The following is a 26,021-nucleotide window of genomic DNA, read 5'->3' on the forward strand; positions in this document are numbered from 1 at the left end:
AAGAGAAGTGAGAAGCAGTCAGAGCCACTCTGCCCTATATGCCCTTAGTTGCGAGGTGGAGTGCACAAGGACATACACTGCACAGGCATGGTCCCAACAGATACTGGTGCTCAAAAGATTCCAATCTCATGTGCATAAGGTGCAGCGCACCATAACTCAGATTCTCACAGACTGAGATTCAAAGAACCATGCATAACAAGCCAACTTTCAGTGAGCTTTTTTTACAGGATGAAATTCATACAGACCATTTACATACGTTTATTTAGAACAATTCAAGGTATTAATTTGAGCAGCGACAAGACTGAATTACTTGAACTTTCAGTAGAAGCTGCCTAATTCAAACTTTTTTTTCCCAGCTTTGAAGCTTTAGATATCAGGCTGTAACAAGAAGTTGTGTCTACATTAGACATTGTTCTCACCATTGCTACCACTGGTGAAGTTCCTCTGGGGGGAGAGTTAACATAGGCCAGCCACTGGTATTTTAGACACCATGTCATTGAACAATACTCAGAGCAGCTCTTGATAACACAGTGGAGTTAAAAAACTGGCAACTCCTTGTCAACACTAATATTCTCATTGTTGCTTTCACAAGTGATGATGATGGTGGGAAATACAGAAAAATGCCTAGTACAGACAAAGCCATAAGGTTACTAGTTCTTGCCACCCCAATATACAATTAGTAAATAAACACCAAACTCCTACAGCCAGGTATCCAAATGCCTGAATATTCTGATAACACTAAATGAAACCCTTAAGGGATCATTTTACATATTAGATAGGAACTCCCCCTGAAGTTTTTCCTTTCAGTCATGTCACAGAAGGAGTTTGAGAGCGAGAACAGGGAACTCCCAGTACTGTGAATTGCTCCTTGGACAAGAACAACTCTCTTATGTACTTCAAAGGGCTTTTCAAAATATGCTGCTGCTAATTACAACAATTTTTTAAAAATCTTTTATTGGTATACAATCAAAAATTTAGAAGCAGCAATAAAATATGTAGAGCTTACCATGTCAAAGACTCACACACCAAAGCAATTAGTAAAAGCTTAGTCCTTTCTCATGGAGCATGTACTGATAAAAGCATTTCAGTGGATCCATTTCAAAACTAGCTAATGATCTTTGCAAGAAACCAATCCTTACAAAAACATTTGTTTAAAACCAGACCATATCATTGCATGTAGAGAAATCCCCACCATAAAAGAACAAGGCTGGTTAGGGATACTTAAATGAAACAAATGCATAGCCATCTCGAGCAAGGTTTGCGAAAGAACACAAATGAGAGGTCGATGTTAAAAAATTGCAACTATAAAAGAGTCAGGGACTTAATACTGTATTAAGGTTTGTTGGAAAGTTATCTAACCCACTCTGGAGAATTTCTCCTTTAAAGGTCTAATCAAAGCCTACTGCCCCGTACTAAGTGCAGCTTTACTTTCTTTCCAATCCCACCCAATTTTACAAGTCAATTATAACTGATAGTTTCCCTCAACAGAGGTAGATGGGTCTCTCAAATTCCGTTTCCTACAAAACAAAAGCAAAAACTACAGTTTCTACTGGATAGATAGCAGCAGTGACAGTCTTACACTATTCTACACACTTGATCTGATCCTGTCCCACTTACAATTTCAGTACTGAGTAAAATTTAAATGCAAGATATATTCAAGACCAAGGGATTGGGATACAGAATATTTCACTGCTATGTCACTGAACTGAATCAATCTTAAGAGTGACCATCTTTGTCCATTGCTAGGAGGAGATCATCAACTAATATAATCAGTAAAAACAACAAGGAGTCCTTGTGGCACCTTAGAGACTAACAAATTTATTTGGGCATAAGCTTTTGTGGGCTAAAACCCACTTCATCAGATGCATGGAGTGGAAAATACAGTAGAGAGGTGGAAATACACAGCATATGAAAAGATGGGAGTTGCTTTACCAAGTGGGGGGTCAGTGCTAACGAGCCAATTCAATTAAGGTAGAAGTGGGCTATTAAAAGTTGACAAGAAGGGAGGAAAAATCACTTTTGTAGTGCTACAACTCATTTTTGCTCATACAGACTAACACGGCTACCACGCTACTATAATCAGTGTTATTTCTGCCCCAAATCCAATCTATTATCAAATTATTGAAGGTCAAGGAAATTGAAAAATCAAGAAATTGCCAGAGTTGCTTTGTTACAACCTTCCCAATGACGTTGCCTAAAAATGGTAGATAAGATACAGGTTCACAGTTAGCACGACTGACAACATCATGAGTTGATTTCTTGAAAACTGACTTATTTAAGAGCTGCTGGAGCCACTGTTCTTCCTTCACCCAGGGAAACACTGACAATATCAATCAACAATGGACCCAGTACTTCCCAGCTGGCCTGCAAAACCTGGTAAGAAAAAAGGTCCAAACTGAAAGCTGCTGAAACCTCCTATTATGGTGAACATAAGAACAGCCATACTGGGTCAGACCAATGGTCCATTTATCCCAGTATCCTGTCTTCCAACAATGGCTGGTGCCAAATGCTTCAGAGGGAACAAACAGAACAGGGCAATTTATTGAGTGATCCATCCTTTGTCATCCAGTCCCAGTTTCTGACAGTCAGAGGTTAGGGACACCCAAAGAATAGGGTTGCATCCTTGATCATTTTGGCTAGTAGACATTGATAGACCTATCCTCCAGGAACTTAGTTAATTCTTTTTTTGGATCAGCATATAAGCACTGAACAACCCCTCACACCATGTCCAGCATAGTTTTCACTGTGTCTTTTTTCTTAGAACCTAGGAAATGTTATACCAGCTTAGATCAGTGACCCTTCTCTTCCAGCATACCATCTTCCACAGTAGCAAAAAAACTTTCAATCTGGCAGAGCAGACACAAAAGCAGCCTTCAGCAAGTACTAGGGCATTGAGGAAAGAGGGAAGGATGAAGCCTAGCCAGAATTACTCTTCCTCCCTCAGTGTCTCCAGACCCAGAACTCTGTAGGGGTGAGCCTCACACCTTCTGGGGATGCTAGGGCCCAGGGGGCACCAACCTCCCCTAAGCTATGTGAGAAGGAGTAAGAACCAGGAATGAACCTGCCCCCCCACACCTTGCCCTCGCCCAGAGAAACTTTTTCAGAGCCCTCTTTTTCAGAGACCTATGTTTGCAGCATAGACCAGTCTTAAGCCTGTTGAAATTAAGTTACTCAGGCTATCCTTCAAACTTTTAAAACTAGCAGATTTCATCTGCTTCCTCCTCATTTTTATTCATGATGAGAAGAGAAAGATGAGTTTTCCAGCTTCTTCAACTCCCAATCAATTTATCAACTGTGAATGAATTAGTCCAAATGAAGAAAATATTCCTTTTGTGCCTACAGAAGAGGCTATTGCTGTCAGAAGTTGGTTTAGCACTTCAGCAAACTCAGGTCCCAAGTGCTTACCATGTGACTTCCATCTGTTCAGTGGTGTGATTTTCTTTAAATTGAAAACTGAGCCTATCAAAGCTGAGGTAGGGAAAAGCTATAAAATAGGAGTATCTAAGAGGGTTCTGTGATTGATCTTGATGAGTTACGTGTTGGTGTCTCTTGGAGTCAGAAGCCAGGTCCCAATACCTTGGATAGCTTTGCAAGTCTCTTGCATCCAATAGCACAGCCTCTCGGTCCCCACAGGATTAAGCCCTTAATACAGTATATGAGCTGTTGTGCCACATTTACAAAGCTTGACCTCAAAAGCTGAATGTTTTTCCCAATTCTTTCTTTACCTAGAAAAGCAGCCTTTTACTCAAAGTTTTTGTAGAAACTCATGGATTCAACATTTTTATTTAAATATTTTAAGAGATTATAATAAATTTAGGTCTTGACATATTTTGTATTAAATTCAGTTTTTAGTTTAAACTGATTTTTAAAAACAAATGATAATTTAATAACAAAATTTTAAAAATCCAATTTAAATAAAAAATCTGATTTTTTTAAAATCATCAATCTTTATCCACCGTAGATCAGGGGATTCTTGCTAAAATATTTGACAATACTTGACCATGATCAAATAATAGGTGGTCAATTGACTGGCTTGCCAAGCCTACATTTAAGTAATGTAAAAATATTTGGGCTTGAGCTATCCTTATGAGTAAGAGCTAAAATCAGACTTAATGTAACCAAGTAAAACCAATGGAATTGCACCAGATCTGAGTATGACTTAAATATTGGAAAATGTTGATGGAATCCACTTAAATTTGAAGTACTTACTATTAGTCGCTTCACCACCATTATTAAATGAATAGTAAGAATACAAGACTATTTCCTTGAAAGTTTGATATGTGAAATTGTAAATCTTTATTTGAATGCTGAGTCAATTGGAATTAGGAAGTTTGGATCCAAAGAGGATCCTTTGTGCTTTCTTTCTAAACTAAATGAGGATAATAGGATTTCTCATTTCTATTACTAGATGAAAATCATATATTAAAGACAACCCCTGCATCCTTATAACCTTTTTCTTTAATTTAAAAAGGCAGACTATGTGTAATAGATTAACATCCAACATTATTTCATATCATATGCAACAACTATTTTTTATTTTAACAGTTTCACTGGTATCAGCAGATAAACTCATTGAGGATCAGCTCTGTGCCATAAGCTACAGAAGGAAAGATATCTCACCAATTCAGGACAGCAAAATGGATATTAATTTTCTTTAAGAGCAGGAATCTAGTTAAGCAAATAGAAAGGATGAATAATATAATACACAGGACGGAGAGATCTGTCTGATATTTCAATCAAAGAGCATGTAAAGGGAATACTAATATTAAAAAGGTAATGGTGCAACACCGACAGGCCCCCCTCATCAGCAGGCGGGATTGAACCTGGGACCTCTGGAGATAAATGCATGAGCCTCTCCTGCATGAGCTAAAAGCCATGTAACTCTTAATTAAGGGTGTAGAGCAGACTCATTAATTTCTCTCTAAGTGGTCTCAGTGCCACTAGATGGGACAGAGCACCAAACCTAGAAAGTGGGTGGGTTACAATGGCATATGGTTTATTGGTGTAGCTGGGAATCCTACACATTTCTGACCTGCTGGAAGGTAATAAATACTCAACTTTTACCAATAAAAACCTCATCTCTAGCCAGATCTCATCTGTGGCCTTTAAAAAAAAATGTTACTAAGAAAAGTTGAATTTAGTGGCCATCACACATTTAATTTGTTTCTTATAAATTTTAAAAGTGATGTCAAATGCTTATGACCCACAAAGGAAGTGACATGCAGCAGTATAAAACCTTAAACTAAGACAGAATAAGAAAATTATATGAAAACTGAATAGGTCAACAAAGTTCCTTAATTATAAAACAGCAAGAGAGACATTTAAAATTGTCATTTTAAAAAATTTTACATGATGAGCATTGGGCATTGCAGAAAACAGGTAGAAGGTTTAGGTATTTACACTTTTCTTGGATATGTTTAATCCATGAAACACATTTTATAGGACGGTACAGTCATACATGTGGATTCGAAAGGAGCAACTGGAAACACGGCCATCATTTCTGCACACGGTCTTTATGACTAGCTCAGTGATATGTAAAACTAATAATACTTCTGATCTGAAGATCATTAAATCAAGAAAGACAACCTGGATGTAAATTAGATTAAAAGTGACCAAAAAGAATAGCCATTAGACTATGTAAGGACAATACATCCCCAAGAGAGGAATAAGGGTTGGCTAACCTTACCTCAGGTTGCATCATTTGAAAGACAGACTGAAAGACACAGGATAGGCTTTAAAAACATACGGAAGCCATATGTGGATTATATTGAGGATTTGGAAATTAAAGTATAAAACCAAGTATGACTATGTATTGGTTAGATGAATTGCTACATGTGAATTATTTTGTTTTGCCTATCTGGTAAAATTTGGGAGGTGTTTTGGGGATTCAGTGTGATTATATTAGCTAATGAGTGAGTAGTTAATATGTTTGCAGGGGGGGATAATACAAATATTGATAAAGACTTAATCAAAGGTTTTTAAGTTATTACAGCTCTCTTTGCCTCTTCCTTATGCCAACCACAGAATCTAACAAGATAAATTACAACTACTAACATAAATTACAAGCAAACTTTGTAGTTTACTATACGTGTCACCAAATGTAAGGTGGTCTATGATATATCTGTATTAAAAACACTGAACAAAAATAAGTAGTGTTTGTTCTTGCCCATCACAAAAGTATTTTAATAAAATATAATCATCATCTGAATCCAAAGACTCTCCCCCTTAATGACTGGGCTTCTATCCATCATTTTTGTTCATTAAAATATGCTGAATTTTTATTATACTACAAAATATATAGAAGAAGATAATATCCGGCATACTTCCTTATTCATCTCTGGCCAAAATTTTCTAGAATAGGAGCCTAAAGATAACCACTTTAATTAAAGTGGCCTGATCTTTATAAGTGATGCGCATTTATAGTTCCCACCGAAGCCATTAAGAGTTGCAGATGACTAGCCATTTTAATGATCAGGACACACTAATTTAGATGCTTAAATATGGATTTGGGTAACTAACTTTAGGCACCCAAATTTGAAAATGTTGATCATCTGTGTATCTCTCTTTAGTGAAAGCACATCTATTATCCCACAATTTAAAAATATATATATATATTTTCAGATGGCATTAAATTTTTATTTAAATACTTATTTTGTTTGGGGTAACACTGTGAGAGTATATAGTGCTGGTCAGTAAAATAAACCTATGCAAAACAAGTAAGTTCTCTTCCCCAAAAGGTTTAAGGACTCAAGTTGTGCAGCATAGGAAATGCAAAACACCACAACACAGAAACAAGTGGACATTACTACTGAAATGATTCACAAAACGTGGGATTTTAAGGAGCTTTTTGAAGGAGAAGTGTGAAGGAGCTTTACGTACGTTAACTGGGAGGCTGTTGGAGGCAGCATGAAAAAAGACACAAAGTTGGGAGTGAGCAAAAGAGACAAAAGGGGAAATTAGGAGGGATGCTGGGGAGAAGTGGAAGGAACAAGAGCCTTTTAGAGGACATGAGGCCAAAGCTTTAGGCAAGAACCAAGTTATGGAGAGCCTTGAATGTAACTAATTTTATGCAGAGGAAGAGGGGAGTTCTTGTAAAGATTAAAAAGTGGAGACATGATCAGGTGCATGGGAAAGGAAAATTATTTGAGCAGCACATATTGCACAGAAAGGAGTAAGGAGAAAAATCAGAGACCAGAAACTACTAGGGTAACAAACATTACATCTCAAATAATATATATCAATTAACTAAACTGGGACTATGACTAAACAACAGCCAGACCCTTAAGGAGTGGTGAGAACATTAAAACATAGTGATTCCTCATCTATTAGCCATGTGGTGTTTTGTTTTGTTTTGTTTTTTTTTTACACAATATGAATACCACACACACACAAAAATTAGAATAGCAAAGGTTGGTGAAAAGGGTTCTTGAACATGTCATTCAATGCAGCAGTAAAATGGTTCTTGTGGTTACTCTAAAAAAAAAAAAAAGTTTCAGAGTAGCAGCTGTGTTAGTCTGTATTCGCAGAAAGAAAAGGAGTACGTGTGGCACCTTGGCATCACTTCATCGGATGCATTCAGTGGAAAATAATTTCCCCACTGTATTTTCCACTGAATGCATCCGATAAAGTGAGCTGTAGCTCACAAAAGCTTATGCTTAAATAAATTTGTTAGCCTCTAAGGTGCCACAAGTACTCCTGTTCTTTTTTCTAAAAAACAAGTAAATTCAACTGACGGACAGAATTATTTAAATTATATGCAGTAAAATTATAATATGTAGAATGGAAATATATGTAGAGTACACACATTTTTGAGTAACTTGATTTTGATGAAAAACCTTCAGAAGTGACTCAGTGCAAGACGGTCACCATGTCAGAGCAAGTTGATTCAACTAGATTATGTGCAAGAGGATTAAATCTCATGAGTTGATTCACTCTGATCTAAGTTTTCTTTTACTTTGTGCATAGTCTGTGTTTACTTTCCTCAGTAGTGAACTTCTGATAGTGTCTTGTATAAATAGCTCTTATTATCTAATATACTTGTAATTACAAGCAATTCAACAATCTGCCACTGACATTAAACATATTGTTAGTAATGCTAACATCCATATTAGTGATGCCTTCGTAATAACACTGAGACTGACGCCAGTAAGGACAGAAGTGGCAAGAACGTTTTCAAAGGAACTTATTCACCACAAATTACTCTTAGGATGTTTTGTTCTCTTCTGGGCCTGAACCAAGCCCCCAGATCTAAGCAGCCCATATATTTGGATGGGGAAATGGAGCTTGAGAATCTGTACCCAAATCCAAAACACAATGTTCTAACAAATCTCAGTTTATAACAGACCAAACCAAATATCATTAGACTTTTGGTGGAAAAATTCCCTTTCTGCCATTGACGTGCTATCACTATGAAGAAATGAGTTAGAGATATAAGTTTTCATTTTAAAAAATCTCCAGAAATCATTTCATATCCTACTCTAAACTCAGTGGAACAGGCCTCACTCATAGCAACATTACAAATTCAGACATTAATAAACTTTGAAATTAGAGTGTAACACAATTGGATTTTGGTTTTCCGCACTAGATATTGATGAGGGAAGCCAGTAAACTAATCTCTCTCTCTCATTTAATTTTTGTAACAAAAGTTGCCAAAAGAAAGCGTGGAAAGCTTCTTCACACTTCTATTTTAGGGTGACAATTTGGGAACCCATAACCTATTCCCTTCAAATCTGGTAGGAATATTCAATCTTGCCTTCAAATCTAATCTTCATTTTTGAAGCTGATATGGCATTTTTCATGGATATTAGAGGGAAGGCCAAAATTGGGCTTATAATACATCCTCAGTTACAACCTTAACTATATTATACACAGACACATATCAGTGTCACATATGAATGTTGTATAAATATTTTAAAAATACAGGAAAATTGCACTTACCCACAAATCATGTTCAGCATAATCAAACAGCAGCCAAACCTTTCTATCACTGTGAGAAAGGAAAACCTTCTGTAATGCAATCACATTGGGATGCTTCAATTCTCGTAAAAGCTGTAAGTAAAGACACAAAAAAGTCAGTATTTCTGCAGGTACAAAAACTACCATTTACATGATTTCAGTTTGCAATACAAAGTATCTAATGACAAAGGCAACTGTGTTACAAGAATTGGAGACATGGATAACTATGATAGGTCATAGTCATGCAAGGTACTTGCAACAAAGTAAGTTTGATCCCACAGACAATATACCCAAAGCAATTCAGTACATTATTGCTATTAACTTCAGGAAGGGCTAGATTGTGCCTAGCTAGGACAGGGATGGAGAGTGATGTGCTGTAAGAAGAGCATAAAGAGCCATCCCAACACCAATGGCCTGCTGAAGGGTCAAACAGAATTGGAGTTTAGGGGCGACCACATTTCTATTTCTATTGGGAGAAACACAGACACCCTGGCTAGCCTCATAAAGGTGTAAAGCAATGAACAACCTGCATATGTCAAGCAGCTCAGGAAGGCATGCTGCACAGTGCCTCATGGTGTTCCCCCTGAGGTGGTGTGACTGTGCTTAAATGGCACAATTGAGTCTGAAGGATGTATATCATGCTGAATACTTTAAACAGCAGTTTTTCACCACCGGCACATGGCTATTATTAGTAAACATTTCTATTATTACACACACACACACACCCTATGTTAAAAGGACATTAAGGTTGCAAAGTCAAACACTCAAAAGTTAAGAAATGTCAGATACACAGGCAACTTTAATTCTATGTGGAGAAGCACTAGAGGGACATGAAACACACTTTGCCACTGCATTTCACAGATATTTCTGACAGCAGGAGAATGGTGAAACTCAGGAATCTTGCGTTCCATTCCAGCTTCTGGACAGGAGTGTGCTCTATGGGGCACAAAGTCTTCTGCCCGTTCCCCACAAGCTTGACCCATTCTGCCACATCCAGACTGTCCACATCCAGACTGTCCACTCCAGACTGTCCACGTCCCCATCCTGACTCTCATTACTGGCTCCTTGCCCCATCTCCTCGCTTAACCAGTCCCCAATCTCACTTCTCAGGCTTCCCATCCTAATCCCAGCGCTCAGACAGCCCTAGTTTTCCCTCTGGACTCACTGTCCCAGTCTTCCTCCTAGTCCCCATTCCCAGTCTGGGTTCCTTGCTCAGAAAATCTCAGGTCCCCCCACTCACACCCAACTCTTTGCCCCCCATCTCCTTGCCCAGCCAGTTCCATTCCCCTACTCCTGGCTCCTTGTCCCATCTGTCTGTGTCCTCCGCATACCGAGTCCAGTTGCCTTCCTCCTTCCCCCCACCCCACAAGCTCAGAGTCCCAGTCTCCTGGAATAAAATTCTTGCCCAATCAGTCCCCTCACCACCACCACCAACTGGCTCCTTGTCCAGTCAGTCTCAGTTCTCCCCTCAGATCCTTGTCCAATCTCAGTTCCTCCCCATCCTCACATCCTGGCTCTTCGTCAGATCCCATGTCTCTTCCCCTCACCTCCTTTCTCCCACCCCACTGGTTCCCAGTTTGTCTCCTTCCCAACTAATTCCATTCTCCCTCCCACCCCCAGTTTCCCTCTCCCACTAAGACTCCTTGTCCCAAACTGCTTCTCTCCACCCTTGAATCTGGCTCTTGTCTCCTCTGTATTTGAATCCAGCAGCTGCCTCCTCTATGCTGCCTGGGCCCAGCTGGGGCATCAGTGACTGCACAGGAGAGATGATCTTGCTGTTGTCAGTTTCTGTTCCCGGCCCCAGCCTGGCCCACAGCAGCAATTGCATAGAAAGTCCTGCTCAGAACCCTGTAGCCCCTGGCTGAAGCATGTTCAGTGCAGATGAGGTTTTTTTTACTGTAAAGCTCTAGCAAGTCTCTACTGAACACATGCAAACTGGGATTTTTCTAAGACTTATAACTTGGCCAAAGTTGGGCAGATCTTCACAGGGATGGCAAAAGTCACAATTCTGAGAATAAGGCCAATCCATGTCAAATTTCAAGTCTCTGCTCCAAAGCATGCTATGCTTGAAGTTTTCAAAGACAACATCACCAGAATTTTTAACATGGCCAAAACAACATACTTTTCCTTAGTCTCATTCTCAGAAAAGACTGAACTCTTTTGATGGAAATTCCCTCCCCCCTACTCACCTCCCAAAAAAAATCAATCTGAGGCAGAGACCCAGCATGAAAAATTTCATCCAAACTGTTAAAGAATGGCAAAGTTATAAGCAACTGAAAACAGTCTTATAATAAAAAAAAAATGAGATGCCCTTATGGCACCTTAGAGAATAACAAATTTATTTGGGGATAAGCTTTGGTGGGATATAACCCATTTCATGAGATGCCTGGAGTGGAAAATACAGTAAGCAGGTATAAATATACAGCACATAAAAAGATGGGAGTTACCATACCAAGTGGGGGTCAGTTCTAACGAGGACAATTCAATTAGGGTGGATGTGGCTCATTCCCAGCAGTTGACAAGAAGGTGTGAATATCAACAGAGGGGAAAATATTTTTTGTAGTGACCCAGCCACTCCCAGTCTTTATTCAGGACTAATTTGATGGTGTCAAGTTTGCAAATTAATTCCAGTTCTTCTGTTTCTGAAGTTTTTTTTGTTGAAGAATGGCGACTTTTAAGTCTCAAAGCGGTAGCTGTGTTAGTCTGTATCTGCAAAAACAACACGGAGTCCTTGTGGCACCTTAGAGACTAACAAATTTATCTGGGCAGAAGCTTTCATGGGCTAGAACCCACTTCATCAGATGCATGGAGTGGAAAATACAGTAGCAAGTATATATTTTGTGACAGCGTCGGGCCAGATGGCTACAGGAGAGTAATAGAAGGCAGATATAATAGCCCCAAGTTAAGTACCTGGGTAAGGTAACAGGGAAGGTTCCAGAACAATCAGGAATCTTCTGGAGACAATTAAGACAGACAGGCTGATTGACTGCAGGTGTTCTAATCAAGAAGCTGCTAGAATCAATTAAGGCAGGCTAATCAGGGCACCTGGGTTTAAAAAGGAGCTCACTTCAGTTTGTGGTGCGTGTGTAAGAAGCTGGGAGCAAGAGGCACTAGGAGCTGAGAGTGAGAATGCATACTGTTGGAGGACTGAGGAGTACAAGCATTATCAGACACCAGGAAGAAGGTCCTATGGTGAGGAGAAAAGGTGTTGGGAGGAGGCCGGGGGAAGTAGCCCAGGGAGTTGTAGCTGTCGCACAGCTTTTCCAGGAGGCACTCTAGACAGCTGCATTCCACAGGGCCCTGGGCTGGAACCCGGAATAGAGGGCGGGTTCCCCCCAAACCTCCCAACTCCTGGTCAGACACAGGAGGAGTTGACCTGGACTGTTGGTTCACGAAAACGGCCAAACCGAGGGCTGCTGTGAAGCTCCAAGGCGAGCAAATCCGCCAATAAGCACAAGACACACCAAGGTAGAGGAGGAACTTTGTCACAACATACATAGTACATGAAAAGATGGGAGTTGCCTTACCAAGAGGGGGGCCAATCTAAAGAGACAATTCAATTAACTGTAGAATACCAAGGGACGAAAAATCACTTTTTTACTGATCACACCATCTTGTCAACTGTTTGAAATGGACCACCCTCATTACCACTACAAAAGTGATTTTTCCTCCCTTGGTATTCTACTGTTAATTGAATTGTCTCATCAGACTGACCCCCCGCTTGATAAGGCAACTCCCATCTTTTCATGTACTATGTATATATATACCTGCCACTGTATTTTCCACTCCATGCATCTGATGAAGTGGGTTCTAGACCATGAAAGCTTATGCCCAAATAAATTTGTTAGTCTCTAAGGTGCCACAAGGACTCTTAGCTGACTTTTAAGTCTGTTATTGAGTATCCAGGGAGACTGAAGTGCTCTCTTACTGGTTTTTGAATGTTACAATTCTTGATGTCTGATTTTTGTCCATTTATTCTTTTGCATAGAGACTGTCCAGTTTGACCAATGTACATGGCAGAGGGGCATTGCTGGCACATGATGGCATATATCACATTGGTAGATGTGCAGATAAACAAGCCCCTCATGGTATGGCTGATGTGGTTGGGTCCTATGATGGTGTTCCTTGAATAGATATGCGGACAGAGTTGGCAATGGGGTTTGTTGCAAGGGTTGGTTCCTAGGTTAGTGTTTCTGTTGTGTGGTGTGTAGTTGCTGGTGAGTATTTGCTGCAGGTTGGGGGGCTGTCTGTACACGAGGACTGGCCTGTCTCCCAAGGTCTGTGAGAGTGAAGGATTGTCCTTCAGGATAGGCTGTAGATCCTTGATGATGCGCTGGAGAGGCTTTAGTTGGGGTGATGGCTAGTGGCATTCTGTTACTTTCTTTGTTGGGCCTGTCCTGTAGTAGGTGACTTCTGGGTACCCTTCTGGCTCTGTCAATCTGTTTCTTCACTTCCCCAGGTGGGTATTGTAGTTTTAACAATGCCTGATAGAGATCCTGTAGGTGTTTGTCTCTGTCTCAGGGATTGGAGTAAATGTGATTGTATCTGAGGGCTTGGCTATAGACAATGGATCATGTGATGTGGTCTGGATAAAAACTGGAGGCATGTAGGTAAGCATAGTGGTCAGTAGGTTTCTGGTATGTTTATGTGACCATCACTTATTTGTACCATAGTGTCCAGGAAGTGGATCTCTTGTAATGGTAAGTGGTCTTATAATGGTAAGGGTTGGACAACCTGAATACTAACTAGGCAACCAGCCCAGCCTATAATGATAGCACCCAAAGGCAGCAATTGAGATTTGAGCTCCATTGTGTTGGGTGCTATACAAACATAAATAAGATACAAGCTCTGTGTGTTTACAAGCTAAAATATACAAAACAGGGTAGGGGACAGGGTTGCAGCATACAAACAAATGAATCTGGCAAAGAACTGGAACAGCTTCGTTAGTTACATGGTTTGTGGTTTCCTTTAAATGAGAAGTAAAGGGAGAGTAAAGAATGGCAGGAATGGGGAAGTTAATAAGAGTAAGCAAGTAGAAAAAGGTCTGCAGATTGTAAGCCCTTAAGGGCAAGTAGTGTCTTATCCATGTTTGTAGTGGGACCTTTGGGTGCTACCATAATATAAATATTTAATAATACATAATAAGAAAGAGATAGTCACTGTATTAATATTACTTCATCTTGCTTTTACAACTTATGGTCAAATGTCTATCCACACCTAAATGATAAAAGCCTACAGGCAGGGCATCAGTACACTGACATTATCTACCTTCTATTTTACTTGTTCCAAATCCCTGTTTTGTGATTGAGATTGAAGCCCCTACTCAGCAGGGGTAACAGTCAGGGTCCGAGTAATGTTTAAGAGGACCCATAATTAAATTGTCTGTTTGAGGATCCACAACTGAATGGTAGGCTAAGGGCACAGGGTTGTATACCCATGGTTTAATTCTGGTAAATAAGTTCAGCCTTTCAAAAAGGCTGGGAACCAGTGCTTTCGAAGTACCATTATGGGTAAGGTATCAGTTCTCAAAGGAACTGTGTAAGCTCATTTGAGAAGGGGATTGGTCATTTCTATTTATCAGTAAATCAACATGACCTTCATGGGCACTGCTGCTCCTGGAGTTCATGCCAGTTCCTGTTTCTCTCCTCTTATGGAAGAAGTGGAAACTGAGTCTCTTGGGAACAGAAGCCCTCATGATTGATCCTGTCCCCAAAGTCTCTGACAGCTACTGCTTGCTCATTCCTCACCAAGACAAGCATGAATGTCAGTTAAAAATATTTTTCATGCTATTTAATCGTTAAAAAAATAATCCTGAATACTAATCCAGTTTGTAATTGCATTTCAAAGAGAGCAGAAGAGGAGGAACCACCAGATGGCTAAAAAGATTGATAGAATTTACAGCGTGTTTTCCTATAAACCACTGCTTCATTTCCAGGGTAGGTCTGTAGTGATCACAGTCATTACTAGTCTCAGCAGACAGTTTGAATAGACAAATGCTGAGGCACACTTTCAAGGCAGAGTGCGGGAAGACTTTCTGATATACTGCTGGGATTTTCAAACCTTTTTTTATAGTGAAGACTTTATCTTAACAGAGACATTGTCTTGTGGACCACCTTGAGCACTCTTTTATTTAGCCTAAGCCCCTGCAGGATTTACAATCTCCTTGAGTTATTAGCAGTCTAGAGCCCATGATACACAACTGAGCAGTTCAGAATCCATCTGAAAAAGAGCAGTGCTAATCAGATCACTAAAACACAAATTCTATGCCATAGATCTGATACCAATTTGCCATTATACAAAGATATAGCTGAAAAATAGGAAAGAATACACAACACATGATTTACATTAACTAAAAAGAGTACAGTATTTAAAATGAGAAACCAACATATGTGCATTCTAGAATTCTAAAAACAAATATGTTACTGCCATTAAAACTAAAGAAATCTTATATTAGTGGGCACATATCAGCACAACTTGACTAGTAAGTGAAACATGTGTAAAAACAATGAAGTACCAAGAAGTTAGAGGAGAGAGATTCTTTCACACTATAGAAGCAATGATAATTTTTTTTAGGCAAGAGACACAGATACACACCAACTTATATGCTAAGCATTTTAATTAATATTTTAAAATATTTTATGTATATTATAGCATTTAAAATAAGAAGGCATGAAAAGCCCCCTTTTCCAAAGCTTCAAGACTAAACCTGAGAAGAACTAGACTAAGATTAGCCTATCCACTTACAAGGATTTCATAAAACTCAGAAAAAATACTGCTTTGGTTTTATGTAAAGTATGTTGGTTTTATGTAAAATATATTTTTAATTTACTGCATAAAACTGATGCATCTGATCCTAAAATTGGAGTACTGCATTTAAATGGAATATCAAGAATTCTCCCTGAAAAAAGTGATTGTGTTTTTCAGTTACTATATAAGCCTCTGGGTAAATCTGTGCAGTCACAATCACAGAAGCCAAGAAGGTCCCACCAAATTATCTAAATTTGTTTGTGCATGTTACAAAAGTACAGACTGTATACATGCTTTTTTAAATACTCATGTTCTGAAAGCCAAATTAAATATATTAACATTTCAAAAGAATGTTGAGAGGCTGCCAAGTGAAATTAACTAGGAAGATTTCTAAATAATTAAATTGTAAACGCACAAACTAAATTCAAGATCCTTACAGTAGAATCTCAGAGTCATGAATGCCTCGGGAATGGAGGCTATTCATAACTCTGAACAAAACATTATGATTGTTATTTCAAAACTTCACAACTGAACACTGAGTTAATACAAAGCTTTGAAACTTTACTATGCAAAAGAAAAATACTTTTCCTTTTTTTTTTTAGTAGTTTACGTTTAACACAGTTTGTTGGCATCCTTTCATCTGTGAGAGATGGTGGGAATTGCAGCCTATGATGTAGATGGTTTGCAATGTCTCATGTGACTGCATAGTTCAATACGAGATTTGGATGATCTTTGGCAATTATTGCAAATGCATGTATCTTGGTTCGGAGCTGCTTGCTTCCTACTGGCTCCTTTCTCTTCAAGCTGTAGTAGCCAGCTTCTGTCATAGACTTTGATACTCTGATGGAGACGATAGCGCCACTTGTTACAATCACTTGCCAAGGTTTCTCATTGGTTAAGTTCAATTTCATATTCCTTCATATCTCGCTTGCATATGTCTTTATAGTGAAGCTTGGGTTGTCCTGTTGTTCTTGTTTCCTCTGATAGCTCCCCATAAAACATGTCCTTGGGTATTCGTCCCTCTTCCAACCTACTCAGATGGCCCAGCCAGAGCAGTCATCTTTGCTTGAGCAGGGCTGTCACACTTGGTAAATTTTCCCTTCGAAGAACTTCTGTGTTGGTGACAGGTTTCAGAGTAGCAGCCGTGTTAGTCTGTATTTGCAAAAAGCAAAGGAGTACTTGTGGCAACTTAGAGACTAACAAATTTATGTGAGCGTAAGCTTTCGTGAGCTACAGCTCACGTCATCGGATGCATTCAGTGGAAAATACAGTGGGGAGATTTATATACACAGAGAACATGAAACAATGGGTGTTATCATACACACTATAAGGAGAGTGATCACTTAAGATGAGCTATTACCAGCAGGAGGGGTGGGGGGGAGGAAGAAAACCTTTAGTAGTGATAATCAGTTGTTGGCATATGATGGCATATATCACATTGGTAGATGCACAGGTGAACAAGCCTCTGATAGCGTGGCTGATGTGATTAGGCCCTAGGGTGGTGTCCCCTGAATAGATATGTGGACACAGTTGGCAACGGGCTTTGTTGCAAGGATAGGTTCCTGGGTTAGTGGTTCTGTTGTGTGGTTGCTGGTGACTATTTGCTTCAGGTTGGGGGGCTGTCTGTAAGCAAGGACTGGCTTGTCTCCCAAGATCTGTGAGAGTGATGGGTCGTCCTTCAGGATAGGTTGTAGATCCTTGATGATGAGTTGGAGAGGTATTAGTTGGGGGCTGAAGGTGATGGCTCGTGGCGTTCTGTTATTTTCTTTGTTGGGCCTGTCCTGTAGTAGACTTTATCTTGCCATTTGGTGTTGCGTATGTGGCATAAACAATGTAGGTGGAAACTGTTTAACCTTTTCTCCTGATGTGCATAAGTTGTCTGTGTTTCCCCACCATACATGACAGTGCTGAGGACGCAAGCTTGGTACACTAGCATTTTGGTCTTGATCAGTGGTAGGCAACCTGAGGCCCATCAGAGTAATCTGATTGCGGGCCATGAGACATTTTGCTGACATTGACCGTCCACAGGCATGGCCCCCCGCAGCTCCCACTGGCCGCGGTTCGCCATTCCCAGCCAATGGGAGCTGCGGGAAGCAGCGGCCAACACGACAGGTTGAAGGAGTTTCCCATCTGATCTTGTGTGAAGATGCACTCTATCTTTCATGTATGTCCTTAAATGCACAGTTCAAGAGTACTAATTCCAAAGAGTGTAGAGGCAAGATCACATCCTTGCTTCACTTCGCTTTTCATCTCAAAGCGGTCCAAAGTGAACCCATCAAACTGGACAGTTGCTCTCATGTTGTTGTGGAATGAACATATAAGACTTAACAGGGTTGGTGGGCATCCTATCTTTTCTAGTATTACAAATAGACCTGCTCTGCTGACTGTGTTGAATGCTTTGGTTAGGTCTACAAAGGCGATTTACAATGGTCAGTTTTGCTCTCTCCACTTTTCTTGGAGTTGACGCAGAGAAAATGTCATGTCTGTAGTTGATCTTCCAGCCCTGAATTCAGGGTAGACACGATTTGTCAGCTGTTGTAGGTGCACTAAGATGAATTTTGCAAAAATTTTTCCTGCTATACTTAGTAGCGAGATACCCCGTAGCTGTTTCAGTCATCCTTTTCGCCTTTACTTTTATACAAAATAATGATGTTTGTGTCACGTGTCTCTTGTGGTACCTCACCCTTTTTCCAACAATTAAGTAGAAGCCGATGGTAATAGGCATAGGTGCCGACACTGTGGGTGCTCTGAGGCTGGAGCAGTCTCGGGGAAAAAAATGGTGGGTGCTGAGCACCCACAGGCAGCCCCCATCAGAACCTCCCCCTCCTTCCCAGCGCCTTCCGCAGATCAGCTGTTTCGCAGCATCAGGAGATGCTGGGAGGGAGGGGGAGGTGAGAGGGCACAGCACACTTGAGGGAGGGGACAGAACTGGAAGGGAAGAGGTGGGGGGGCAGGAAGAGGCATAATGGGGGCAGGGGAAGGGTGGGAAGAAGCAGGGCAGGGGTGGGGCATTGGGGGAAGGAGTGGAGTGGGGGCGGGGCTTGGGCAGAGCCGGGGTGCGAGCACTCCCAGCAGATTAGAAACTCGGCACATATGTAATAGGCTGTCTTTCCCGCACTTGAGGATTTCCTCTAGGATGCCATCTTTTCCAGGAGCCTTGCCACTTGACAGCAAATCAATGGCCTTTCTTAGCTCTTCTACTGTGGGCTCCACATCTAGCTCTGACATGACCTGTAGAGTTGGTATTTGATCCAGTGATTCGCTGGTGATTTTTCTTTCATCTACATATAGCTCTGAATAGTGTTCGACACAACAAGACAACTGTTAGCTTTTATCTGTAATGATTTCACCACTGAGCGATTTGAGTGGGACAACCTTGCTGACAGTGGAACTAATAGTTTTCTTCAGATCATCATACAGGACTTTGAGGTTTCCTCAAAGGTTTCCTGTGTCTGAAGCTCTCTGTATCTCTTCACAGAGCTTGATCCAGTAATGATTTGCACAGTATCTCCTTGCTTGTCTGATTGTGTACTTCCAGTTCCAAATGAGGTGTGTGGTTGACTGAATGTAATTCTGGTGTTTGTAACTCTGAGGTTCTACTGTATTTACACTTGCTGGCTGGATAAATGTATATGATTAAATTAGCAGCTTTGTCTCAAGCAGCTAAGTAGCCTTTGAATACAGAACACTAACTGCTGTTCTTTAAAAATATATCAGATAGATATTAGTTTATGTCATACAACATTCTTTTAAGATCGAGGTGATAAAAGCTATTGTCCAAAGACTAGCAAAGTTACACATACTGTAATTCAAATAATATCATTTTGTCTACGCAGATTTTTTTTTCTTCATTAGGGCTTTGCACGGGCACAGGAAACTGCCCACATGAATCCAAGAGCAGGGTCAGGATCTAAACTTGCAGTATGTTCAAAATTCAGTATTGAATATTTATATATTTGATTCCCTGAGATAAATCCATCCTCTGGTCATTCAAATCAGACACCAAAATTCTCCAAATATTTTTTTAATTAGATTACAGGCTAAGGCTGCTTAGAGCTGGGCCCATCAAGCTCTTTCAATTCTATATAACACCAGGTATATATTAGGTATTCATATATTTTTATAAAAAGAAAAGGATTACTTGTGGCACCTTAGAGACTAACAAATTTATGTTCATTACATTCAATTTTTGTACAATATTATATGATCTGTGCTCTAACATGAACAAAGATTCTCATTAAAGAGTAGATTACATCATTTTAGTAATATCCTTATCTGCCCCTTTTAAGTTAATGGTTTTTTAGACTTCTAAATGGAATGAAGTCAGCTATCATTTATAGCCACATTGAAACTGCTGTTGCAACAGCAGCAGCCCACATAACATGTATAAACATTAGATCTTTTTCCATAAATATTTAAACAATTATAGTGAATCATACAATCAAAATAGTAAAAGTTATTTTGCTGCTGAACAACAAACCACATACTGTGCAACATTTGGTCCTTAAAAAGGGATTCTAAATATATCAAAATTGCAGCATAAAGAAGTGGTACTTGTCAAAATAAATTACCCAGAACAGAAGATTTTTTTTTTGTTAAGGTTGCTATCACCAACACCATGATTTCAGATAAGATTTCATGGAAGTCATAAGCAGGAAGTGGACATTTCCCCCTCAGAGTTCATAATAACCTATTCTGAAGGGACAGATCAATTACCTGTCATTCATGAGAGGCACTCTCTGACTCACAGCTTCTTCACAGCAATTAAAAATAAAAGTTTACTTTATAGTTATATCAAGAGACACTGCTGTAGATATGCTGAAGTTATACCAAACTAAGTTTGTACTTGCCACAGAAGTTAAATACAAGTAGGTATCAATAGCTTTAATTTTATAGAATGTTTCCAAATGCTTCACTATGTAGTATTGAAGACTGTTGCAAGTTTCCATTCTAAATTTAATGGGAAACCAGTACAGGAAAGGTGCCACAAGTACTACTTTTCTCAGTACAGGAAAGATAGTTAAAACTTCTTCCAGGTGGTTATGCTATTTAATGTGCCCAGAACCTGAGTTTAGGATATACTACTCTACAAGGGAAAATTTTTAAAAATGTATATATTCACAATGATGTTGATGTACACTAAAGAAGCCTAGAAAGAGATTTATATCATGGTATACCTCGAATATATTTCAGATATCCTAATTATACCCTGTTTAGATCCCTGATGATTCTAATTATATTGCTGGTATTCCATAGTATACCATAATTTTCCAAAGACTATCTCTATAAATGCTGTCAAATGCCTTCCAGAAAGCTATGAATTTCATCACAAGTGCTGCTTGCCACTCCACACTTTGTTGTATATGTCTGAGAACTACAGTTGGTCTTCGTGTTATCTCAAGGGTCTAAAAACCGCTTGTTACTCTCCAAGTTGGAAGTCTATTTGTTTCTTGATACGTTCCAGGATGACATTACACATGATGTTCCCAGGCACTGCGAGTAATGTGATTCCTCTCCAGTTATTGCAGTTGGCAAGCTCACCCTTCTTTGGCAATATTACTAAAAGGCCTCTCTTCTACCAGGCTGGGTTATTTTCTTCATAGCATATTCTATCCAAAAACATAAGGAAAGCCTGGAGCATTGTTCCAACACTAGCTTTAAGTATCTCTCCAGTAATGTTGCCCTCTCCAGCTGCAATCTCATTTTTGAGAGTTTACTGATGGCTTTAACTTATTCCATTGTAATATCTCCTAAATCAATATCAAGTTCTAGTAGTAGCTCCTCATTATGTATTCCTAGTAGTTCATTTGGATCAGAGATAGTGACAACATCAGCCAGTGGTTTTTAGCGACAACTGGAGTAAGGCAAGGATGTACTATGTCCATTATGTCCCCACTATTGTTTGTACTGGTAATTGACTATGTCATGAGGAAAGTAACTGCAGAAGGCAACCAAGGAATTTTATGGACAAATGATAAAGCACAATGGGATGACCTCATTTTTGTTACTGACCTTGTCCTGATTAGTTCAACACATCAGGGGGAAGAAAATACATCTTTTGCAGATACAGATGTTGATTTGTTCATCAGGAAGGGGAAGGCAAAATATACAACTATCAATGTCCCAAAACTAACCAGAGAGGATGAAGCAACACTAGAAGTCAGTCATTCTATTTACCTCGGGGTGAGAGGTGCAATGATGGTGACACCACGCAGGATGTGAAGCAACAAATATCAAAAGCAGTAAACAATTTTTATAAACTTGAAAAGATTTGGAAAAGCAGCATGACTGGCACTAACTAAACCACACATTTTTAACTCCAGTGTCATGTCTGTCCTTTACAGAGCAGAATCATGGAAATCTACAACAGAAATTAATAAGATCAACTCATTCCAAAGTAAAAGCCTGCAGAAAGATCTTCGGAGTCCATTGGAAAAAAATTTTTTTGCACCATCAGAAATTGTAAATAGAGCGAACCAATCTAAATTATCAAATATGATAAGATGACAACTATGGACATATTTAGGACATTTTACAGATGCCACCAGCATGATTTTGATGACAAGTGATAATATGGATACACCACCTGGAAAGAGAAAAAGAGGGCAACCTAGAGAAACACAATAGAATAGAGGAAGAAGCAAAATTAATTCACATGACACTCAGAAGCTGGAACTGACCAGCACAAGCCCCAAATAAATAGCAGAAACTGGAGGATGCCCTATGCACCTGAAGAGCAGGAGGGTAAAGAAAGAAGAATTATACCCTATATGTTTTATATGTAAAAAACTGCAATTATTAACAGTTAATGCCAGTTAACTGGATTTCCCCTTAACACTATTTTTCTTAGAAGTGCAGTTCCAAATCGTTTCGTAACAATACATTCTGTTTTACTAGACCCCAATACTATCCACTGTTCTTGGAAATTAAACTCATCACACTTTTTTTTCCTCTTTGTCTATGTAACCATGATTTTCTGCTACCAAAAAGCCTCTATTTAAACTTTGTGTCCTATGAGAAGGAAACTGACTGGAATTTCTTTGAGTCAAGGAGTGAAACAGTTAATTTTAAATTTGCTGTCTAAAGGGTAAGGTAGAACCTGAGTTAGGCTGAAGTTCTTGCCTGGCATGAGAGGCTGAAGTGATATTAATGGACTTTGAATCTATTATGGAGCAATGAATGTGAAACCCACACACAAACTCTCTTAACAACTAAACTTTGCTAACATGCTTTGACTTTAGACTCCCTGCACAAAATTCAGCTCAGGTGTCAGACACTCAGACACCTTGCTGCCTGCTCTTGCAAGAAAGGGTCACATTTAAATATACAAAGTCCAGAAGGGAAAACATTGCCCACGTGTATAAAATGTAAAATATTTTTTTTAAATCTGGTTCTCAATTAAACCTAGTACTATAACACTGTTATTATAAGATTCTCTTATCATCCCGAGAACCTTCTGATGTTTCCATTGACATACTAGAGGAAAAGTATTTGTGTAAGAAATGACTTTCCAAGAAATTGCAGCCCCTTTCTTCACTCTCCTTCCACTATCCAGTGTGTTCAAGGGCACCTTCTGCCAGATTCAAACAGCACTATCTCATGGGTTACATGCCAGTTCTGAAATGATTATGGGGTGAGTTCACCACTGATATGAGTCAAAGAATATGTATTTCAGTCCCCAGAATGTCCTCACAGGTTGTAAGTCACTTACCTAGAATCTTCTTGCAACATAGCACACTGTTTACATTCTAAGGACACACAATGAAGGGCACCTCAAGTACTACTGGTTACTGTGGGCTTACATGAGCCTACTTCTCAAGCTGAATTACTCTTGGACAAGTCCAAACACAATATGGAGCAATGTAACTTGTGTTTAAGAAGGCTGTGTAACTGTCTGGATTTATTTTATAATAGACTGACAGGGTGGACTGATTTCAATATCAGCAATTTAAAATCACAGATTTTAATCATGATTTTATATCAGCAAGCAGGAAATCTTGATTTAAATCAATGTTAGTCTCATTTTCCATTTGTAGTTTTTAGTTATTATCCTAAAGAAAGGCTGATTCTCATTGGTTGGCAATCATTAAAACACATTGATTTGCAACTAAATAGCCTTTACACTAAATTTGGAGCTTCTTTTTTAACCAGGAGGCTACACTACATCGATATATATTTAAGCAATTACATAGCTTAATTTATACAGATTCTTAATGCTTACTTTTTTATTATGCTAGAAAATAGTGAATGATGCATTTCTTACTTACCAGTTGATTGATTTTTTTTTAATTTTAAATTTGTGTGAAGCACTATTTGGAAATTCAAATTCAATTAAATGCACAAAACAGCATTTTTTTTTAAAAAAAATTAGTAGTTAAATAAAGTTAACACATAAATGTACTATATACATAAGAACAACTATCAAAACATGATTTACATTGAAAACTGATTTATTAGACAAAGTATTATCTGTAGTTTAATTAATTGAACTTCTTGCTTCTGATCATCATGGTCCTTCAAAATTTTACAAGTAGCTCTCACCGTCTCTCATCTGGTTTTTATTTATATAGTGGAAGAGGAAAAACAAGATTTCTTGTATTTTCAACTCTCATTTGGTTTCTCAACTTTGAATGACCTAGTAATTGAATTGAACTAATTGAATAAACTGAAATACAGAAAAGATTTCCTCTGCATCTGTACAAGAGGCTCCTTCTGTCAAAAGCTAGTTTAGCAGTTCAACACACTCAGGGTTTAGGTAGTTAGCCAGTGATTTCTACCAGTTCAGTGGTTCGACTTTCTTTAAAACTTTAACAGCAAACACATATTGCTTAATATTATTGTTTTAATTTAATTTGAATGATTAATAGATTATAGTAAATTTATAATTTAACATAGATTGTCTTAATTTCAAAATTAATTTTAAAATTTATTTTAATTTAATTTTATTTATTTTAATAAATAAAAGATCCAATTTCAATTTAAAAATCATATTTGTTTAAAATTAATTTTTTATCCGCCCTGCAGACTGGACTGCACATTGTGACAGATTAGTTTATTTTCCCCTCCCCTCTATAAATCTATTCCAATAATATTTATCCCAGGTTTTACTAGAGCCTTTTGCCTGTATCCCAGGTGAGCTACTGAACAATTATTTACTTATTTTAATAAACAAATAAGGGAGGGGTTGAGAGAGAAGAACTAATTTACCATTTTAAGGATTTCATTACGTTAAGCAGCACTTCAGCTTGTATTGTTTCCATCACTTTAGCGATGCTGTAGAATTTCCCACTTATAAAAACAGTTAAAATTGAATATTTCTTGCATATCTAGTTAAGGGATTTTTTTATACACCCCTTCACTATAACATCTTTTACCTCATTGTGTGGTCCCAGCCTCAAAATTCTGGGTTTGTATAGCCTGGAATAGTTTCTAGGTTTTCTGGCACCTACATAACGTATACAAAGTTGCTAGTGACTTTTTCTGCTTTCTGTCAAAATGAATTGTATTTTGAGGGAAACTTAATCTGGAACAAGATTCCCCTATCAGTGGATGTCTTGCATACTGAAAAAAAAATAGTATTGAAAAATTTCCGATGTTTGAGAGAGGGTAAAGTTGGTAAGGGAATCAGCAGAGAAGCTTCAGTGTTGGAATCTTCACAAAAGTAAGGAACATTTCAAAGGACAATGTACATAGAACCATTGCTTTGCCTTTCATTATTTTCCCCACTAACTAAAGGACAACATGCTGATACTTTGCTTCAACAGAGCCCAAGTTGTCTTAAACTCTTTCTTATATGTCATCCATTGATTATCTTAGGATTTTGAAGGGCTGCCAATAGCTGGAATATGTGAGTGCTTTCCAAATAAGAGACTGGTAATACAAAGTCTCTGGCTTGTCTACTTTTTGGAAGATAGAAAGGTCTGCTTGGAGTAGGGTCTCTTTGTAGGAATTAGGGAGAAGAGGTGAGCCGTTGTTACTGTGAAGGTCATTCTCATTATGATAAAAAAGCTGTATCAAATATGAAGGCTTTGTAGCACTTGATCAAATGGTCAGATGCTGGACACATCAAAGCTAAGTCTTCAGTGACCAAAAAGGTTGTGTTTTTACCGCAGGATAATTAATGCACATTAGCTATCCTGCTGTAAAAATTTAGTAGAAGCAATGCACTTCAGTTATGCTGGAGTGGTAAACTAAGCAAGGTCAACCATGGGTGGGAGGTACAGTGCTGACCTTGCTTAACTACCTCACTATCTACAAAAGGGAGTAACCAAAAGGGATAAAAAGGCTAAAAGAGCTTATGAACACTTTTACAACAGATG

General features: G+C 38.8%; 1 protein-coding gene across 8 annotated transcripts in view; it reads right to left on the reverse strand.

The window, feature by feature from the left end:
* CDK19 (cyclin dependent kinase 19) overlaps nt 1–26,021 on the reverse strand; it is a 239,393-nt gene that overhangs the window by 114,453 nt on the left and 98,919 nt on the right. For all 8 annotated transcript variants that reach the window (XM_043510831.1, XM_043510830.1, XM_043510826.1 and 5 more), the window contains one exon: nt 8,938–9,048. In XM_043510831.1, the coding sequence (XP_043366766.1) occupies nt 8,938–9,048 (111 nt within the window). The remainder of the gene's footprint in view (nt 1–8,937; nt 9,049–26,021) is intronic.

Source organism: Dermochelys coriacea, chromosome 3, assembly GCF_009764565.3.
Source record: "Dermochelys coriacea isolate rDerCor1 chromosome 3, rDerCor1.pri.v4, whole genome shotgun sequence".
NCBI lineage: Eukaryota > Metazoa > Chordata > Testudines > Dermochelyidae > Dermochelys > Dermochelys coriacea.